The sequence below is a fragment of the Brassica napus genome, chromosome C9 (genome assembly GCF_020379485.1).
Source record: "Brassica napus cultivar Da-Ae chromosome C9, Da-Ae, whole genome shotgun sequence".
Classification (NCBI taxonomy): Eukaryota; Viridiplantae; Streptophyta; class Magnoliopsida; order Brassicales; family Brassicaceae; genus Brassica; species Brassica napus.
The window spans coordinates 19,918,598-19,941,687 of NC_063452.1; the positions used below are offsets into that span (position 1 = coordinate 19,918,598).

General features: G+C 34.3%; 1 protein-coding gene and 1 pseudogene across 3 annotated transcripts; one reads left to right on the top strand and one right to left on the bottom strand.

Moving 5' to 3' along the window:
- Window positions 1-1,113: 1,113 nt before the first annotated feature.
- LOC106366622 lies at window positions 1,114-17,255 on the top strand (annotated as a pseudogene).
- A 702-nt stretch (window positions 17,256-17,957) lies between these two features.
- On the bottom strand, window positions 17,958-21,494 carry LOC106366623 (squamosa promoter-binding-like protein 2). 3 transcript variants are annotated; one of them, XM_013806278.3, is made up of 5 exons: window positions 21,249-21,494; window positions 19,034-19,659; window positions 18,851-18,954; window positions 18,561-18,713; window positions 17,958-18,462 (listed from the first exon to the last, which is right to left on the bottom strand). In XM_013806278.3, the coding sequence occupies exons 2-5, from the start codon at window positions 19,636-19,638 to the stop codon at window positions 18,167-18,169; spliced, it is 1,158 nt and encodes a 385-aa protein (XP_013661732.2). In that variant the 5' UTR covers window positions 19,639-19,659; window positions 21,249-21,494; the 3' UTR covers window positions 17,958-18,166. The 3 variants fall into 3 exon arrangements, with proteins under 3 accessions (XP_013661732.2, XP_022564884.2, XP_048623493.1); XM_022709163.2 differs by lacking the exon at window positions 21,249-21,494 and adding an exon at window positions 20,305-20,459; XM_048767536.1 differs by lacking the exon at window positions 21,249-21,494 and adding an exon at window positions 20,305-20,453 and having other exon boundaries at window positions 19,034-20,201.
- Between the last annotated feature and the right edge of the window lie 1,596 nt (window positions 21,495-23,090).

Here is a 23,090-nt window from a genome sequence, read left to right on the forward strand (position 1 = left end):
TAATGTAATACAATATTATACTTTATTTTTTTAGAATTGAGAACTACATATAATATCTTATCAGCGCGTAGCGCGGTTAAAAAATCTAGTAAATATAATAATTACATTAAACATCTATAACTAATATTATCATTTGATATAAAAGCTCAAAAATTGAATAAGTAAATACACAATATAAGAAATAAAAAAACTACATTAAATATATATCTGTAAAATGTATTGTTTACATTTTTATTATTTAAAAATATTTTCATAAGTAAATATATATACAATATAGGAAGAAATAAATAATAAGTAAATATACAATTTAAGAAATAGAAATGTTACATATTATAAAAAGTAAATATAAAATATAAGAAAATTAAATAATAAGTGAATATAATATATAAGAAATAAAAATATTACATTAAATATATATCATAATATTATCATTGATATAAAAGCAAGAAATTTAGAATAAGTAAATATACAAAATAATAAAAGATAAGCAAAAAGTAAATATACAATATAAAAATGGAAAAACTAAATTAAACATAATCTTAAAAATATATAGTTAAATTAAAAAATGTATAGTTAAATAAATAATAAGAAAATATATAATATAAGAAATATAAATATTATATTAAATATTTATCGTAATATTGTCATTTGATATAAAAGCCAGAAAATTAGAATAAATAAATATACAATATAGAAAAATTCTCTAGGATAACCTTTTTTAATTTTTGTCACAAAAATAGCTCTCAATGTGGAAAATGACGAAAAGGTATTATTAAAGAGTAAAAATACATTTATACCCTATGGTTAACTAATATAGACTTAGAGTTTAGAGTTAAGGGGTGAGGTTTTGAGGATAGGATTTCAAATTTAAAAATATAAAAAAATTAAAAATTAAAATTTTCAAATAAAAAGGCTATTTTGGTCATTTTTTTCTTATTGAATGCTATTTTTTTGACAAAACTTAAAAAATCTATTTGAGAGAATTGTCCTACAATATAAAAATAATAATTAATAAGTAAATATACAATATAAGAATTAGGAAAATATATCAAATATTTATTTAAAAAATATATAGTTTTCTGGTTTTTTCTAAGAAAATATGTATTCACACAAAGTATAAAAAAATTATAAAGTAAAAGTATACATTTACAATTGTATATTTAATTGTAAATATACATATATTTGTATGAAGTGAGAGCAAAGCGTATTTTCGACTCAAAAGAGTTTAGTGTTTATGATTTGCTTCATTTTCAACCCAATATTTTCAAATATTCGAATTTTTCGGATTGAATAAAGAATCAGATAAAAATTAATGGATAGATGCCCAACCCTAGATAAAGTAAGGTTTTGGGTCCACTTATCATGTTTTGGTTGGCACATATATAAGTCAACGGATCTAAGTCAAAAAAGATATTTGTAAAGACAGAAAAACAATAACGTATGAAAACAGTTAAGGAGACGATAAATTGAAAGCTTAAGTTCTTAGTTTAGTAAGATAGACGATAGTTGTTTTGAACCAAACAGAAAAAAAGAGAGTAAAACCTCGGTAGACGACGATGCCCACGTGTCTGCTCCTCACCGTCTGGTTCCTTTTGTGTATCCCCGGTTCACTTCACATGGTTGCAGCTCAAAATAAAATCGGAGCCACTACTCATCCCGACGACAGTTTTTCCCTGTCGTTGAACACATTTAAATAATTAATAACAAGTTATTTGGTTTGAATAAACTGATAGTTAATTGTAACAACAGAGAAAGCTTTGAACTCCATCTTCACGGCTTGGAAGATCCGGGCGTCAAGGGAATGGAACACGAGCGGTGAATTGTGCTCTGGGGTAGCCATCGATGACAACATCTTCATCGACGACAAAGCCTACAACCCTTTTATTAAATGCGACTGCACATTCAACAACTCCACAATCTGCCGCATCACGGCCCTGTACAGTACATTAACCCACTGAATCTTTACCATGCTGTTGTTTTTACTTCCACAGCAAGGTTTATGCGTTAGATGTTGTAGGACCTATACCTCCACAGCTCTGGACTTTGATATACCTCACCAATCTGTATAGACTATACTTCTTTGTTTTTATTTTCTTATCATCATCAAAAAGAGTCTGTAAATGCATTCACTGTACCTCAAAATCACACGCCTCTTTCTTTCAGGAACCTAGCTCAAAATTATCTAACGGGCTCCATTTCTCCTGCAATTGGAAATTTGACTCGAATGGAATGGCTGTAAGGCTGTTGACTGAATGAAACGTTCCTCTTCCTTTCCAAACGTTCCTCTTCCTTTCCCAAGGAAATTGGTTTGCTTACAAACTTGAAATTGCTGTAAGCTGCTTCTCCCTCATTTAAAAAAAAATAAAATGTCATAAATAATGTCAGATTTTGATGTTTCCTTATTATTATTATACATGTCTTGTATATTTTTTCTGCATGCAGCGGTATTGGTCTAAATAACTTTTCCGGTCCTATACCAGCTGAGATTGGGACTTGTACAAAACTACTGAAGATGTGAGAATGTAAAAGTACTTTGTGTTCAGTTATGCTGTCTTTTTTTAGTTCAGATATGAAAACTTGATTACAAATCATTTAGTGTTGTACTTATTTCTTACATTTTTATTGCAGATACTTATCCAATTCAGGACTTAGAGGGGAAATACCTTCAACATTTGCTAATCTTGTAGAACTGGAAGACGTGTAAGAATTTGATTTCATCGAATTCACATATAAAAAATGTTTTTAAACCCGGCCCGGATATTGAACTGGACAACTTTATGAATCACCGGTTTATTGGGTCTGCAGGCGAACCGTAGGTTAAATTGATTTTTTGTCATATAATAGCTATTGAAAAATATAATAGATATTTTATGATTTTTTGTAAAATGTAGAAAATACTTAATTATAGTTTCTTCCTAATTTGATACAAAATTATTAAATATTCTATTTTTTTAATATTTTGTGTGTCAAATGAAAATGAAATATTATGACATCTAATAAAAAAATGTCAAGACTTAAAATCCATAAGTATTTACATTTCTAGTGTAAATAATAAAATTAAACTTTAAATTCAAACTAAACCAAAAGTAAAACATCAAATGGTAATAGATTATGGATAAAAAAAATAAACTGATAACAAATAACATCAATTAATTTTGGTTATCTGTATCATCGTTCACTTCATTTTCTTCAGATGGCATAGTGATATCTTTTTCAAAATCTAAAAATCACAAATAGAATAGTTTAACTGGTATTATATAATATACCATCAAGATTGTGTGGGTTTTTCACTTCATCATCTTTGAGATATTTTCAGCAAAAGCATTCCTAATTCATTATAATCAAGCTCGCTAGGTTATAAAACAAAACAAATTCTAATAACATCACTAAAAGAATCTAAAAAAAAAGTAAAAGTTACATACAGTTTAACCAGTGATTCAACCGATAGTCGGGTTCCAAGTTTTAATGGTGTTTTACGGATTTTATTGGATTTTTTAAATAATGATCTTTTCATATAATCTAAATCGAATTATACATCAGGTCACTGGATTTACTGGTTCGACTGCAAGTCCTGTCAGATTTCAAAACACTGCATATAATTAAGTTTAACGCTATTTTTACATTTTTGTAATCTATTTATATTATTTTACATTATTTATTTCGTTTTACTGTGGCTTAGTTTTCCCTTAATGTTTGTACCAGATCAATGAATGATCTGGACGTTACTGGTCAGATACCAGAACTTATAGGAAATTGGACCAAGCTAACTATCTTGTAAGAGTGAATTCATTTCTACAGAGATTATCTTATATTCTTATATACTTGTTACGTTGCTCTTATTTTTAATCTTCGTGGAAAATTATTCATGGCAATTGGGCTACCATGTTTGCTGCAGGAAAATTCAAGGAACTGGTTGGAGGGGTCCGATACCGTCGTCATTTTCCAACTTAACTTCTTTAACAGAATTCTGTATGTGTTGCCTTTGTGTCAGAAATCATTCTTGTTTACTATATCTCTTTCTTTCCCTATCTCCACATAATCTTACTCTAAATGTAGAGTGCTTGGCGACATATCCAACGGAGGCTCTTCTCTCGAAATCATCAAAGACATGAAATCTCTAAGTATATTGTAAGGCAGCAATTCTAATCCAATTCATGAATTGTTTCATTCTCGTTAAGTGTATATTTAACATTGATGATATGTTTCCTAGAGTATTGAGGAACAACAATCTCACTGGGACAATACCCTCTAATTTCGGGGAATACTCAAATCTGCTAGAACTGTAAGTAGAACATACGCCCCCGTGTGTCGGAGTCTCTTTTGCTAAACGAGTTAGATATGATTTGTGAAAGTCACCTTGAGAACACTAAAATGATTTTTTTTGGTAAAAAAATGTTAATTATACCAAATTGATCTTAACATTGCTATAATATTATTTCTCAGTTTTCACCATTCATTGAACTTAATGTGTCCCCGTGCAATTCGTGTCTGTTTGCCAGTGATTTAAGCTTCAACAAATTACATGGACCAATTCCAGCTTCACTTTTCAGCCTAGATCTACTTAGTCACTTGTAATTTTTTTACTTCTTTCGAGTCTTTGTTGTCTACATGGACCAGTTCGTTAGTACCAGTGATAACTGCGCAATCTGTGTTGTCTTCATACTAGGTTTTTGGGAAACAACACGTTGAATGGTTCTTTGCCCACTCAAAAGAGCCATAATTTGAGAAATATGTGGGTAACAAAGTCCTTTACAGTCGATCATCTTTAAAATCAATAAAGTCATGATTAATGAACTATTTCCCTCTTAGAAGAGCTTCCACAGGGTAGACTCAAGTTTTGTAGATAATCAGGAAACTGTTTTGGAATATATATAAATATAACTTATTCTGTAATCATTCTCCTTTTATTTTTTCAGAGATGTTTCCTACAATGATTTATCTGGTAGTCTTCCTTCATGGGTCAGCTTACCAAACTTAGACCTGTAAGTAATCAAAATACACTATATCTCTATTTATATTCACGTGTTTTTCAATCTTAAAAATATTTCATGTTCATGTTCATGTTCCTTTTCTTTTTGACTTAATTAAAAGAAACCAAAATTTACAATTGATAGATGAAATTTAACAATTGAAAACATATATCTGAAAAATATAGCAACTGTTTTATTAAAAATAAAATATTTTTTAATTGTAATTCCGCATAATTGCGATTAGAACCTAAGATGCTTTTGAAAAAAACTTTGGAGTTTATACTCAGAATTGCTATCACATATCCAAGCAATGAATATATTTGATATCCCAAAATAAAACCTAATTTTTTATTCACAAATTTAAGTTCCAAAATTAAATCTTAGCGAATATAATAAAACTCAAATTAAAATAACACTTTAACACACTATTTCTCATCTAAATTTAAAGTACCTGAACTAAAAGTAAAAAATAATTCGGGTACGGCATGAGTGAGAGTCTAATATAATTATTTTTATATTTAAACAGAACTTAGATTTCTAAATTGACTAACAATAAATCTCAGAAATTTTTAAAAGAAACTTGTTGAACTTTCCAATTGGTGACACTTCGATGAATTAAAAAAATAGAAAAATAAATGACCAAATTTTCATTTAAGGAAATAAATAACTATTAAAAAAAGAATGGCCGTGAATAATTTTTCAGAAAGAATTCAATTTGTTCCTCATTAAAATTTAAAAGAAATAATTTTTTTCATTAACTCATTTAAACATAATGAGGAAATGATGAGGAAAAGAGAAGAATTCAGTGGAACCTACGTGTAATAAAATTGACCAAAAAATTAGCAAGATTGGTATAAAATTAGAGTAACAAATAATTTATAACAAGATTGTCACCAGTTGGAGCCTTTGTTCCAAGTCTGTGTCTCTAACTCTCTCATATTTGTTCCTCTGGTTCTCTCTCTTTATCTCTCTTTTATTGGACACAATTTCCTTTCTCACTTTGTTTAGTTCATTTGTCTAGAGAGAAAACAAAGAACATATTGACTTTAATTGTCTAATTAAATCGATAAGTTAGATCACTCGGATAGTTTACACAACACTACTTGCATGAACTTATAGTAAATTTCTCTACCAACTCCACTCACACACTCACACACTCACACTTATATATTTAGCTACTCCCACTTGGGGAATCTCCAACCCTAGTCCATTTTTAACTCTAAATTTTATTTTAAAGTAAAATCTTTTCCAAATCCACTTCATATTTAACTCTATAAAATGGAGTAATGGCTAAGGTTACTTCATTTATGGACTAATCTTACTCATTATTTCATTTTGGAATTGAACTTTTTTATTTATGAAATGATCATTTTAATCTTGAATATTTTTATTTCATACTTATATAATATTTAAAATAATAAAATAACATGAAAATAAATATAATACTCCACAAAATATTATTTAATAGTCTTACACAAAAAATTCATAAACTAATAAAAATCAAAACTAAACATAAATAATTTTAATATAATATAATATAATATAATACAAATAAGTGATTTAATAATTCTGTAAACTTTTTTTGAGAACGGTAAAGTATATTTTGTTCACACAAAATAGATGAGTTTGTTTATCTTGTGAGTCAACATTTTGATTGATAAAATTGTACTTGTTAAGCTTAATATATGCACAAACATTTGGATCAAGTACGTAATTTAAATTTAAATTTCAAAACAAAACTTTGTTTTCTTCTTTATGTTCCTTTAATGCATAATTTTGTTGTTGAATTAAGAAAATTGCATATGATGAAAATTGCACCAATTAAAGTTGGAAGAAAAACTCTAACTGTATTTTAATTGTTAAATTTTTATAAGTTAAGGGTACTACTAACAATTATTAAATAAATAAAAATAGAATTATTTATGAATATTTTTTAGAGTAAAAAATAGAATAATACATTAGAGTAAAACTCAACTCCATTTTAGAGTTACACCATTTTGAAGTCAAAATTAGAGTAATACATTGGAGATGCTCTTAGACCTTACTCTTAGATGGATGACTTAAAAGCCAGGGTAAACAACGAGCTTCAACCACTAAAAACTCATAATAATTGGTTTACCCTTCTCATTGTTTTGTTTCAAATGTAACACATCAAATTTTAGGTTTCCATTTTATCCAGCTACAAAATTGACTAAAATAATATTTAGTTTTCATAAAAAAAAAACAGAACACTAGAACTTGATTATAACATAACAATATAAATGCAAACAAAATCTAAAATCTGGTCCACGAGCACAGGGTGATTATACTAGTAATTATATAAAAGAGAAGCAACTGAGTTTAGATAATAAACTCCCGCTCACCGCAACTCTAAAACCTAAAATCTGCTGCAAAATAATTTATGTTTTGACCAAAAAAGAAAATAAATAAATAAATTTATGTCTCTAATTTTCTGTTTTAAAGGGTATTTATAGACAAATACTCTCTCCGTTTCATTATAAGTGTCGTTTTGGGTTTATGCACACGGATTAAGAAAACAATTAATTTTATACATTTCCAATGGAAAAACACAATTACATATACACCTAATTATATTTCAACAATAGAATAATAAATTGATGCATAAAATTAATAAATTTTGCATTGAAAATTGAAAACGACACTTATTTTGTAACGAAAAATTTTCTCTAAAACGACACTCAATATGAAACGGAGGAAGTAGTCACTTTTGGGAAAATGGCAAACCAAACAGGAAAAAGAAAAAGAAAACTTCAGCATTTGTCGTGTTCATCGAATCGATCGATCCATTCTTGCGCGACAGAATTCTTTTTCTTCAGCTCTCAGGATTGATCGATCGATCAGACGATCACAATGTTCTTATGGACTGGATCGATTGTTCTGTTTATGTGTTTGATAGGGTCCCAAAGACTTGAGAGAACAAGAACACAAGTTTACTGCAATTTTCTTTTCATATCATCCAAATAAAACTACATCAATATATAATAGCAAACACCTAAAGTAACTACCCAATCTCCCAACTATTTCACACGTTAGACAATTCCACTAAACAAGAGCACTTCCACTAATACACGTGTATTCTTAAACCAAATTATTGGTTTACTTTGGTTAAGATCTTATCAGTGTTGGTTTCAGATTGATCGATCCATGCTTCATGGTTGACCACTCACTTCTTTGTACCAGATCGATCGATCAATCTCCTCATGTTCTGCACTTCTTCTTATTCTTCAAACCATTACTAAAATCTCCTGAAATCCCTGTAAAACTTCACCAGTCTTCTGTTAGGAAATACGCGGTCAAATTTTGCGGAAAAACCAGAATTTGCGGGCGCAGGAAAAGAGCACACACACAAAATTGTTAACGGAGTTCGGCCAATGTTGCCTACTTCTCCGGACCTGCTACAGATATTTTATTATCAACCAGAGAAATTTTACAAGCTCACAACTCACACCCCGATCCCAAATACACTCAGAAATTACTCATAATTTCTGAAAGAAGAAGAATTTTTTTTTCTTCTTCTTCTTCTTCTTCTCTTCTCTCGTTCTCTCTCTGTTTTCTTGTTTTGGGATGCATTTCCTCTTCACTTTGCATTGAGTATTTTTAGAAGAGGCTTGGACATGTGAAAGCCATAATTGTTGACAAAATCACCTCCTTCACCGTCCAACTTCACCGTCATTGCCGTCATCACCGGCCAACACAAAAAAAACGTGTTCTTTGACTAACAAGCTCCCACTTGAAGACTGATTTCAATCTGTATTCACACCTTGATCAATGTAGTAGGTCTCCCCAGCTTGTTACTCCAACAAGCCAACTGAGGTTGCACACAACCTCAACTTATCATACGGCACGACCTTCGTCAACATGTCTGCCGGATTCTTACTTCCTGGGATCTTCTCAAGCACCAACATTTCATATTCTAACGCTGATCTGATGAAATGATATCGACGATGTATGTGCTTCGTCCAAGCATGGTAAACCGGATTCTTTGCCAAATCAATGGCACTTTTACTGTCACAGTACAACACACCTTTCCCTTGGTCATGGCCTAGCTCTTCTAGAAAAGACTGTAGCCATATCATCTCTTTTGTTGCCTCCGTTACCGCAACATACTCAGCTTCACAGCTTGATAGAGATACAATTTTCTGCAACTTTGAAACCCAACAAATTGCAGTACCGCCAAAGGTGTAGACATACCCGGTTATGCTCTTTGTTCTGTCAACGTCACCTCCATTGTCAGCATCAACATATCCCTGCAATCCCGTCTTAGACTTCATGAAACATAGCGATAAGCTTGGATTTCCTTTCAGGTATATGAAAATCCACTTAACGGCTTCCCAATGTTCCTTTCCTGGATTGCTCATAAATCTGCTGACGACTCCCACTGCATGTGCAATGTCTGGCCTTGTACATATCATCGCGTACATTAGGCTGCCAATAGCAGAAGCATATGGAACTTTATCCATATATGCCATATCTTCTTCCGTCTTTGGAGAATGTTCTCTGGATAACCGAAAATGACTTGCCATGGGAGTACTAACTGGCTTCGCGTCATCCATGTTAAACCTCTTGAGGACTTTCTTCACATACTCCTCTTGTGATAGCTTAAGACCTTCCTTGCTTCTACCGATTCTCATCCCTAGAATCTGTCTTGCTTCTCCAAGGTCTTTCATCGCAAACTCTTCTGAGAGTTTCTTCTTCAAGCTATTGATCTCGTGCAAGTCTGCTCCTACTATCAGCATGTCATCGACATATAGGAGCAATATCAAGTAGGACTCTTCAAGCGTCTTGAAGTAACAACAGTGGTCAGCATCACACCTCAAGAAACCGACACCTTTAATAAAGCTATCGAACCGTTTATACCACTGTCTTGGAGCTTGTTTTAAGCCGTACAAACTCCTTTTCAGCTTGCAAACAATGCTTTCCTTCCCTTTGATATCAAAGCCTTCGGGTTGCTTCATATAAATTTCCTCATCCAAATCACCGTGAAGAAATGCCGTCTTTACATCCATTTGTTGAAGATGCAGATCTTCTTGTGCTACCAGCCCAAGAACCGTTCTGATGGTCACCATCTTGACTACAGGAGAGAAGATTTCAGTGTAGTCAACGCCTTCTTTTTGTTGGAATCCCTTCACAACAAGTCTCGCTTTATAGCGCTTACTCCCATCAGGTTCTTCTTTTATTCGGTAGACCCACTTGTTATGCAATGCCTTTTTCTCCTTAGGCAAATCTGCTAACTCCCACGTGTGATTGGATAACAACGAGTCCATCTTGTCGTTCATTGCAAGCTCCCACTTGATCGACTCATCAACTTGCATAGCTTCCTCATAACATTCAGGCTCGCCTCTATCTGTGAGCAGAATGTAGTTGAGTGATGGAGAAAATCTTACTGGCTTTCTGATGATTCTGCTTGACCGCCGTAACTCCGTGACTGGTGTATATGGGACCACTTCAGAATCATCACTTTCTTCAGACTCACCACTCTCATCTTGAGAGATTTCTTCTTCTGCTGTTGCAGTATCCTGTGGCAACTCCAGTGTCAGGATATCTTCTAAGTCAACAGCTCCAGGCTCTTTCCTCTCCGAGCCTTCTCTTAGCTTATCCTTGTACAATGCTTCTTCGTTGAACACAACATTCTTGCTGCGGATGATCTTCCGATTTTCATCATCCCAAAACCGGTAACCAAACTCCGTGTTACCATAACCAATGAAATAACACTTCTTAGACTTCGAGTCAAGTTTACTTCTTGCAACATCATCAATATTAACATAAGTTAAGCATCTAAACACCTTTAGATAAGAAATGTTTACTTTCTTTCCGCTCCAAACTTCTTCAGGGATCTTAAATCCCAACGGTACAGACATTTCTCTGTTTATTAAGAAGGCTGCGGTATTGATTGCATCTGCCCAAAACGTCTTTGACAATCCACATTGCAAACTCATGCTCCTTGCACGCTCATTCAAGGTTCGGTTCATCCTTTCCGCTATTCCATTTTGTTGAGGCGTTCCAGGAATAGTCTTCTCCATCTTGATCCCATTATCAGCGCAATATCTCTTGAACTCGACGCTAATGTACTCACCACCATTATCAGACCTTAGACACTTCAGCTTGAGATTCGTCTCAATCTCAACCATGGCTTTCCATATTTTGAAAACCGAAAACACTTCATGCTTGTTCTTCATGAAGTAAACCCACACTTTTCTTGTGGAGTCGTCGATAAAGGTCACATAGTAGTATGAACCTCCCAGCGATGCAACAGGAGCGGGTCCCTACACGTCAGTGTGAACCAGCTCTAACTTCTCAGATTTTGGCTCTCTTCCTCCTTTAGAGAAACTAACCCGTTTCTGTTTTCCAAGGATGCAGCTTTCACACATCTGATGATCCACCGTCTTCAGATCCGGAAGAGCGCCATTTTCCACCATGAGTTTCATCCCTTTCTCACTCATGTGCCCCAACCTACAATGCCACAACTTGGTCTGTTTGGCATTCTCGACAACAGCAACAGTGTCTTGATAACTCGTCGTCATATAAAGAGTGCCTCTTTTATGACCTCTAGCCACCACCATGGAACCTTTCTTGACTCTCCAGGCTCCACCACCAAAATTAACATCGTGCCCCATATCATCAAGTTGACCTACTGAAATCAGATTTCGCATCAACTTTGGCACATGTTTGACCTTCGTAATCTTCCACACACGTCTGTCTGACATCTTCAGGTTGATATCTCCAATACCAACTATGTCCAAAGGTAATCCATCCGCAAGATATACCTTTTCGTAATTTTCCGCAACATAATTTTCCATGATGTTATGGTGCGGTGTTGTGTGGAACGACGCTCCTGAGTCAAGCACCCATGAATCAACTGGGCTATCGGCATAGGAGATTAACGCTTTGGTGGTATTTGCAGTTGCATCACGAGCTTCAATTTTCCTCGGGGAATCAACAGACACTACCAATGCATCAACGATTTCACGTGTCACTACATTGGCTCCGCCTCTAGTGTTGTCTTCTTTCTTCGGTGGTTCTCGGAGATTCTTCTTAATGTGACCTGTCTTTCCACAATTCCAGCACTCTGCAGGCTGTCTGAATTTGGACTAACCCCGTCCATTCCTTGACTTCGATCTGCCATTACTCCGGTTATTTCTATCTAGGTTTCTCCCTCTGTTTTCCACATTGAAAGCAGAGCTCGTTGATGCCTCCCCAGAGTCTATCCTTCGAACTTCCTCAACAAGGATATGATCTCTAACATCATTGAATTTGAGCTTTTGAGTACCCACAGAATTACTAACTGCTGCCCTCATTGTCTCCCAACTATTTGGCAGAGATGCCAACAGAATCAGTGCTCGCACTTCATCGTCAAACTCGATTTCAACTGATGACAATTGGTTGACAATCGTGTTGAACTCGTTCACATGTGCGGCAACCAGGCCACCTTTTTCCATCTTCAAATGAAAGAGTTTCTTCATGAGAAACACCTTATTGTTTGCCGAAGGTTTCTCATACACATCAGAGAGAACTTTCATGAGCCCTTCTGTGGTCTTCTCCTTCGCAACATTGTGAGCAACGTTTTTTCACAGTGTTAACCTTATAACACCCAGAACTTGTCTGTCAAGGAGCTCCCACTCATCCTGATCCATCTTCTCAGGCTTCTTGCTCAGCGGTTGATGAAGCTTCTTTCCGTATAGATAATCTTCAATTTGCATTCTCCAAAATGCATAATCTGTACCGTCAAATTTCTCGATACTGTGCGCCGAACCGTCTTCGCCTCCCATCGTTTCTGGAACCACCGTGTATTAGAACACCTTCGTCGACAAACCGATGTTACCGACAAAATTCACTATTCACGAATTACTGTTTACGTGAATAGTAACCCCGCAAAAAAATTTGACCGATCACTGTAACTCAGACTCTGATACCAGTTGTTAGGAAATACGCGGTCAAATTTTGCGGAAAAACCAGAATTTGCGGGAGCAGGAATGGAGCACACACACAAAATTGTTAACGGAGTTCGGCCAATGTTGCCTACGTCTCCGGACCTGCTACAGATCTTTTATTATCAACCAGGGAAATTTTACAAGCTCACAACTCACACCCCGATCCCAAATACACTCAGAAATTATAAGAAAATTGTTTGTGAATTTTCTTTTTTCTTCTTCTCTTCTCTTCTCTCGTTCTCTCTTTGTTTTCTTGTTTTGGGATGCATTTCCTCTTCACCTTGCATTGAGTATTTATAGAAGAGGCTTGGACATGTGAAAGCCATAATTGTTGACAAAATCACCTCCTTCACCGTCCAACTTCACCGTCATTGTCGTCATCACCGGCCAACACAAAAAAAACGTGTTCTTTGACTAACATCTTCCAAATCGTCCAAACACCTATAGTCCCTGGAAACATAGATAGAAGACTCTGAAAGCCTAAAACAATTAAAAACCATATAAATACGTAGTAACAACCAAGATATATCAGTAGATATCAATTGCATTTTTTTTCTCTCTCTTAGATCGAACGGTCCCTAGATCGAATAAAAGGGGACAAAGAAAGTGAACAGAGAGCAATGCTTGTGTTAACAACTTAACATGAAACACAAGAAAAAGGAGAAAACAGAGAGTGAAAGAGACAAAGAAGAGCTGGACGTGAGAGAGTCCAAATCGAGAAGTTTAACAAAAGTTTTTATAACTTGTTCCATTTAGTTCTAATTTTGACATAGTATTTGTGCAGCAATCTTGTTGCTAACAACTTCACCTTGAATGGTCTTGACAAGAGGTGACTTTATTAAATTTGTTCATGTTGATCTTAAATTCAAATTTCAGTCTTACATTTTAGATCTGTTTTCAATTTGTTAAAAGGGTTTTAGCAAGACTGAAGTGTCTGCAGAAGAATTTTCCCTGCAACCGAGGCAAAGGAATCTGTAAGTGTGACAAAGAGATATCGTTATTTTCGGCTATGCTTGTATTTACTGTTGGAAAACAAAATATTTGCTTAAGGTTTTCTCTATTTTCTGGTGTCTAGATTCTGAATTTTTGATCAACTGCGGAGGACCACAAAAACGGTCCTTCAGCGGAGCAGTATTTGAGAGGGACGACGTGGATCATGGATCAACTTCATTTTACGTGAGTGATGTTGAGAGATGGGCAGTCAGTAGCGTAGGAATTTATAACGGGGGTAGCAATATTGTACGGATTAACAACACTTTGGATTCAGAGCTTTTTCAGTCAGCAAGACATTCTTCATCTTCCCTTAGGTATTATGGGTTGGGGCTCGAAAATGGAGGCTACACCGTAACACTTCAGTTTGCTGAAATAGTCAACAATGGCTTTTACTCTTGGAAAGGTTTAGGAACAAGACGTTTTGACATTTATGTTCAGGTCTGCACTACAGCTCTGGAAATTAACTTGTTGGTGTAATAATCCTCTTCCTGAATTCTGAGACGTAGCTCCGTTTTTATAGGGAAGACTTGTTGAAAAGGATTTTGATATACGCAGAACATCTGGTGACACTACTCTCCGATCAGTTTACAGGGAATATAAAACAAATGTATCAGAAAATTATCTTTAAATTCATCTTTTCTGGGCTGGGAAAGGATCACTTTATTTTCCTATTATAGGTAATTATGGACCACTTATATCGGCCGTCAGTGCAAAACCAGGTATCACAACAACTGACATGTTCTTTTTTCTATCTCCTCCCTGGTGCAGTGGTGCCTAAGTGTTACATGTTGTCATTGTTCAGATTTTACACCAACTGTGGACAACAAGCCACCGTCAAAGCAGAACACTAGAACTGGTACTGTTTCGGGTGTTATTGTTGGCCTAGGATACTGGCAAGCTCTTTTTTTTTCTATCTCCTCCCTGGTGCCTAAGTGTTACATGTTGTCTTTGTTCAGACTTTACACCAACTGTGGACAACAGGCCACCATCAAAGCAAAATAATAGGACTGGTACTGTTACGGGTGTTATTGTTGGCCTCGGACTTTTAGGCCTCTTTGCTGGTGCGGTTATCTTTATCATCCGAAAAAGAAGTAAGGGTTACACAGATGATGAAGGTAGTGATAACAACACAAGAAAGCCTTTGAGCTTGAATATCATCTTTCAAATGGGTTCATATTTTTATTGTTGCAGAGCTTCTAAATATGGACGTAAAGCCTTACACTTTTACGTACTCTGAGCTTAAAAGCGCCACTCAAGATTTTGATCCTGCAAACAAGCTTGGAGAGGGAGGCTTTGGGTCTATTTATAAGGTCAGACTCAAACCAACAAAATGGATAACATATACATACAGGGGCGATCCTACATTATGGGGTCCATAAATTAACAATTTAGTAATGCTTTTTGTAATTATTTTTTTACAAATATGAAAACTTTTTCTATGTAATTTTTTTTTTTAAATTTGGGGTCATATGTCAATGCTTCATTTGGCTATACCCAGAACCATGGTCGGCTCTGGATCATGCTAAGTGAAACAATCACAACAGGTTTCCAAAGTTTTTGAAAAAAATTACATACAATAAGCTTCCAAAAAAAAATTTTAGACCCCCAGATTTGTAAAAACAAAAATTTTACATAAATACAGCCACAGGTCTCGAAAGCATGCCCTGCCCAGAACCACCTAGGTGTTTTGGTGATGGTTTTAACACATGCAACAGGGAACCCTGAATGATGGAAGAGAAATCGCGGTGAAAGTGTTGTCTGTTGGATCCCGACAAGGGAAGGGACAATTTGTTGCAGAAATCATAGCAATTTCTGCCGTTATGCACCGCAACCTAGTAAAACTTTACGGGTGCTGCTTTGAAAAACATCATCGTTTGCTGGTATATGAGTATCTACCAAATGGAAGCCTCGATTACGCACTATTTGGTAATGAACATAAACATAAATATGAATTTATTTATTTATTTTAATCTTTGTTTCTACAAGGCTCAGTTATTCATTATTTGGATGCTGCAGGAGGTGATAAGACTTTACATCTTGATTGGTCAACACGTTTTGAGATATGCATGGGAGTAGCCAGAGGTTTAGCCTATCTCCACGAGGAGGCGAGTGTTCGCATAGTACACAGGGATGTGAAGGCCGGCAACATTTTGCTTGACTCTAATTTGCTCCCAAAAGTTTCTGATTTTGGGCTTGCAAATCTATACGATGACAAGAAAACCCACATAAGTACCCGAGTGGCAGGGACCATGTAAGCATTCCAAAACCCTCAACTTTTTCTTCCTTGCAAGTTGCAACATTATTATATACATTATGGAATTATTTTTAGCGAACATGTCGTTTTGTACGAATGCAAGTGGATATCTTGCGCCAGAGTATGCCATGCGTGGGCACCTAACAGAGAAAACAGATGTGTATGCCTTTGGTATTGTGGCTCTTGAGCTGGTGAGTGGAAGGAAAAACTCTGATGTGAACCTAGGGAATGAGAAAAAATATCTTCTTGAATGGGTACGTCCTTGCTTGTTAGTCAAAAGTATATTGGAAATGTTATTATACAAAAGACAACGCGAATCAACTTAAAGAAATAAAAAACTCAAGAGCAAAAAACAAACTGAGACGAATATCAGTTTAGGGTTTGCATTATGTGAATTAATAAATTTACAATACCTAAAAACCCCACCGGCCCAACAAATGCTGGTTTTTTTTACTGGTACACAGACATTTAAGACACTTTTAGGATTAACACTATCAATTATGGTGTATACAGACATGGAATCTACACGAGAATAGCCGTGAAGTTGAACTAGTTGATCATAAGCTGAGTGAATTCAATACGGAAGAAGTGAAACGCATAATAGGCATTGCTCTGCTGTGTACATATTCATCTCATTCCTTGAGACCATCGATGTCAAGAGTGGTGGCTATGCTTACAGGAGATGTTGAGGTCAGTGATGTAACCTCCAAGCTAGGTTACCTAACCGACATGAGATTTGATGAGACCTCAAACTCCTCTTTCAGCGCCTTTCAAACTATAGACACGGGCGCTTCTACGTCCTACTCCACAGGCTTTGTGGCACCCAAAGACAGCGACCATAAACCAATGCTTGGAGTCAAGATCAATGCGGGAAGATGACACTATATATATCCTCTATATATCATAGCTATATTATATATACCTCTGTGTATGTGACTATATAAGGATCACTGTTTTCTGCTATGGTTGAAGAAACATACTTCAGTTTGATTCAATAACGTTTAAAGCACTTTATAATGACTTTGTCCACTGGAGAAACTGAATAATGTAAGTAATTATATCTATAGATCAAATAACTGAGTTTGTCCACCGGTGAAACTTAATAATGTAAGTTTATATCTATAGATCGAATAACTGATCTCTTTTAAGTTACTTCCAATTTCCAAAGATCATGTACATCATCATGCGGCAGTCATGGGCATATTATCCGAAACCCGAAAACCGAACCGGAACAGAACCAAAAAAACCGGAACCGAAACCGGACCGAAAATTACAAAAACCGAACAGTTCCTATATTTCTAAATCCGAAAAACCAAAACCGAACCGGAACCGAACCGAGAACCGAACGGGTACCCGAATATTTTGAATATATTGAATTTTTTATTATTTTAAATTTTAATACATATAAAATATAATTTATAAATAAAAAATATCTAAAAGAAAATCCGATCTACCCGAATAACCTGGATATATTTTCGGTTTTTTTTCGGGTTTGGCTCGGGTTTTTGGGGTTTTTTCGGTTTTTGGGTTTTAAACCCGAACCAAACCCGAATTATTTGTAAAACGGTTTCATTTCGAGTTTTATAAAAAAATAGAAACTCGACCCGAACCCGACATTATCCGAACCGAACCGATCCGAAAAATATCCGGTTCCTAAACGGTTCCTAAACATCTCAATCCGAATAACCCGAAAACCGAATAAACCGAATCGACCCGAACCGAAAACCCGAATGCCCAGCACTATTCATGCGTTTGATCAATTTTGTAGTTTGCTACACTATCAGTACAAAATATGAAAATTCTAATGTATAATAACACGACAAGATGATTTATAAGACAAATTGTCACAGCTCTCTCAATCCCCCAAAAAATAAATGGAGAAAATAAAGAAGAGAGGATTTGGTGTCTCAGCAAGTTTCACAGCTCCTATATTAACGTTAACACTATGCCTGCCATGATCCTTACATAACATCTTAACAGGATTTCAACGCAATACATATTCAGTTATAAAACTGGTTCAAGCTGAAGTAGTTCTCATTAAACTGGCCTACCGCGTTTCTACGTAGATCGGTTGGGCCTTCAACCGCTGGTGGGTCCGGCTGCCAATAGTCGGACACCGTACTGAGTTGAGTCACGGACCGGGGAGCCATGGGTTGGAGGTTGGTTGTGGGGTGGTGATCAAGGGAAAACCGTGTTGGCTGGTCAGAGGGAACCCATGATGTTGAATTTGACAGAAGAGAGAGAGCACCATCAAGATCTTGAGAAGCACCCATGCTTGAAGAGATTGTCACCTTTTCTAAAATATCCAACATAAAACAAACATCATCAAAATCATGAACAAATATACTTGAGCCAAAGATCAATATAGAAACGAAGAGAAAGAAATGAACAAACCTTTACTGAGCAACTCAGCTCTAGTCTTTGCAGATTGCTGTATTAACCCTCTAGATGGTATAGGTTTTGGATTTGGCCATAGAAATTTTTCCTCACTCCTTGTATGGATAAGAGCAAATCTGTTCCATACAAAATCCATTTGTTGTTTCCCTTCTGCATGCACAAAATTATTATTATTATTATTTTATTTTTACTTTCATGCACAAAATTATTGTGAACTTCAAACTACTAAATGCTACCAAATTCAGATTTCATCTAAGAATTAAAGAGAAATGATTGTTGTATAATACCATATGTCCTCTCAGGATTTGGCTTGCGACGTCTTGCATTGTGATCTGAGAGACGCCTGCGACAGCTACGTTTCTTCTCATCAAACTCAGAGAGACAGTGGAACCTTTCGAAACAAAAAAACAACATAAAAGGTCATATGTTGTCTTTAATGCTTTAGCTAACTGATTAAAACCCCACTTTACCTGCTACATTGTTGGCAGAACCGACGTTCTACGCCACTCACAACGACTTTAGGGAACTTTGAATGGTTCTCACAGATCCTGTGTTTGCGATGATAGTCTTTAGCTGACGAGAGATCGAGGTTACATCCTTCAACTTGGCAACGAGGAATTTGTACCTTCTGAGTAACAGATTTCGTTCTCTTCACCGGAGAAGCAGAAGATGACACAAGACTCGCAGGAAGTGCCGAGCCTCTGGCGCCGTTCTCCACTTCCCAAAAGTCTTCAAAGTATGTTCTCTTACCAAGCTTTAAACCAAGAACTGGATCACCAGAGCCAAAGGAAAGTTCAAGACTCGGAGATGTATTGATTCCTTTCGCAAACTCTTCACTGCTCCCCAACTCTTCTGATGTGAAGTTGAGTGTTCTCGCTTCAGGTGATGAGGAGCTAATGGAAGTTGACTTTGAGCTTTTAGAGAAAGCATGAGCTAGACCTGAACTACTACCATAAGCAGCTGTAGGAAAGCTACAATCAAACTCATCGGTTTCCCAATCCATTGGTCGTAGCTTTCTTGGAATTTCAGCTGATGATGTACCAAAAGATATTAAATTTTCCCATTCACACTCCATTCAGACACTGGCCACCAAGATCTGAAAGAATTACAAATTCTCATTAGAAACTAACTAGCAAATGCACGAAAAGTCGTTTACAAATAGCATATATAGTAATAATTAGCATTTCAAAACTTGGAACTTTTGGTTACAAGAATAGTCAACCTTAACTCTTGCTTGTCAAAGCTAGTTTATCAAAGAGCATAATATTTGGTCTACTTTATTTAACTCTGTTACAAACTAAACCATGACAACTCGAGCCCAGCCTAAAAGCAGAGCAAGAAGAAAAAAAATAAAAAAGGATAAAATAGATTTTCCTAAGAATGATTTTCCCATTAAAATGTGAATTATGAGCTGTCTTATGTAAGGTTTCCAAGGTTCTTTATTACAAAAGTCTCGGATGTTTTTAGCTTATGTTCTCTGAATTGCTCAATATCTTTCATCCTCTCCTCGAGAAATAAATGAGAGATTTGTCGTCTGATCAATAAGTAAACGAAAAATACTAAACACAGATCTTTAAGAAGCTTTCCCACTCTCTAGCTCTTCCACGACATAACCATAGTCTTCTAACAGCAAATCAACTTGTAAAGTCAAAGAGAAATAAAACACACATAAAACTTCAACCTGCAAAAAAGTACTCTTTACCTAGGAGAAATTCAACAGATCACATAAACACTAACATACCTTGAACACGCACACTTATGGATCTCTTTGGAAGCAGAATTATTATTTTCTGTATTTTTTATTTTGGGTGCGTAAGAGTTTTTCTATCACAAGGTCATCCACATCTATAACAACAACAACAACAAAAGATACCCTCATCACAAAAACTTTTTGCTCACCAATAATTCACATTCATTGAGTTTGTGGGGGCACAATCCTTCACGATGTAGGACCCTCCTTTACCATTTCATTATCAAATGCCTTTCACAGATGCGGATTAACTACTCAAAAGCTGTCAAAATCACCCTTTTAAAATTACATTCCTTAACATTTGTCTACTACTTAGAGCATCCACAATGGGAACTCTTAAGGGAATACTTAGAGGGTGTGGAGTCCATTTCCTTAGAGTTTGTGAAAAAAGAATCTTTAAAATCCTTTGATAAGAATTGATCCTTACCCTGTTTACGGGTCCTATTGACTAAGTGCCGGCCCGTGAATGATCTTTTTTTTTTTTTTTAAATCTAAAAAATCCAAGATTAATCCAAAATGTCTTTGTGCTAAGGATTCCAATGAGTCTCACCGTTGCGGATGGTCTTACAACCTTAACAAGGTTTTTTGATTCTTAAGATCTATACGGCTAATTGAAAAGAGTAAAAATTCTTGTTTAACCTTGCAGAGAAAGTGAGTTTTGAGGTTTTTATATTCAACAATAGATGCAAAACAATGGTAATCTTTTTTACTCAACCATCCCTCTCTTTTATGATGCTATAAGTAGAAAAAAAAATAATGGAAAATAAAAAATGAAGAGTGAGATAAAGTTGATGTCTCACCATTTATAGTAAAGAAGTTTTTCTCCAATATCATCACAACTTTTTGTTTTAATATTTGTTTTAAGCTAAGTAAATAACAAATCTCTACTTTAAGCTATGAGAACAAGAAATTAATCTAACTAAAAGATGGGTTACCTGCTGATTAGAGAATTAGGGAAGGATCTCGTCGTCAATAGAGTAAAACTTCCATTTTTTGCTTGACAAAACAACGAGCATAGAGGGAAGAAGCAGAGAAAGAGAGAGAAAGAGTGAGAGAGAGATAAAAAGAGAGAGAGAGAGAGAGAGAGAGAGAGAGAGCATGTGGTGTGTGCCAAGTTGGGAGATGGGAAGGAGTCGAACTGCTTTCATCACCTTCAACTTTTTTGGACGATTCCTTCATTGTCGAGGAAAAAGCAAAATTTTATTAATAAAAAAACCTTTATGTTATATATTAAAAAGCAATTTGATAGTTAAATAAGCATGTGGACTTTGTAGACATCAAAGAGCGTCGAAATCAAGAACAGCCCATGATTCCCCTCCTCAAAACTGATTTTCTTAATCTTATATTAAAATGCAAATGATTCGATACACCCTTTTAAGGCTAAGTTCTTGGGTTAGTAAATTGATATATACTAATTTTATCATAGGAAAGGAAAAGTTGGTTAGAGTTATCATTGTACTGGAAGACAAGCCACTCATCAGGTATGGCTCAATTATATTATAATCCCGTTGTATTTTTTGTTTATTTAAAATTGTCTCATTTAGTTGGTTAAATAAATCTGTTTAAAAAAAGTTGGTTAAATATTTAAATTAACAGATTTGCTTCCAACCATAGCATCGTAAATTAAGAAGGTCTATTCAATCTAGAGTTTGAAGCTATTTATTTTTATTGAGTTTTTAGATGAATTAGAGATTTTAATATAATTTTTGTTAAACCACTTTGAAATTTCATCTAGCATCATGAAATAAAAATTTTTATTTTAACTAAGAAAATTCATCCAAATATTCTAGAATTGCTAAAAATTTCTAAAACTCACAAATTAACATACTATCAAAATAACATTAATTTTTAGAGTATCGTATAAAATATTAAACTTAATAACACTGAATTTTAAATGAGTTAAAAAATCATATTTAAATAACTGTGGATTTATCATTTTATACAGGTTAATCTCTTAGTTGAATATACCTTCTAAATTGATATTGATTTTGCAAATTTAACCATAAAAAAAAACTATATTTAGAAGTTGGATGGTTAATCTGAAAATTTGCTTGATCATTTCAAAGTATAATATACTAGGGTCAGGATTTGTTGTTTAAATTTATTTTCAAAAACAATTTGTAACTGTGAAATTGTAAAAAAATTATTTTATACTATAGTAACATTTTTGTAAACTAATAATGTTGAAACTGTGATAATATATTGATTTTTAAAATAATTAATTTGTAATAATTATTTTAATTATTTTTTATTTAAAAGGAAGAAAAAATTATGTACGGTACTATATATTAGTTTAACTTTATATATTTAATTAAATTATTTGATATCTAAAATGTGTGTTGGATTTGATGATTGAATGTAATTGTCTTTTATCTGTAATTAAATGAAAATGTCTTATTGAAATAAAAAAAAACAAATTAAAGATGAATTTATTTTTCTTTTTAAATGAATTGTTTATGTTTATTTAAAAGGTATATATATAGTAGTTATTTTTTCATTAAGATCATATATTTATTTAAAAATTCTAAATTTTATTATTATTATTTTATCGAATTAAGTTATATTTCACATATGTTCAATTCAAGACGAGCATAATTTATTAATTTTCGTGTTTATTCATTTACCAAATATTAATTTATAGATTTTACTATATATATATATATATATATTATTTACTGTTTATTATTTGTGTCGATATAATGAATCTCCACGTTATCAGTTAAATATTTTTATTACCAAACATTATCGGCTAAAGCAAAAACTTCACTGATTGTACC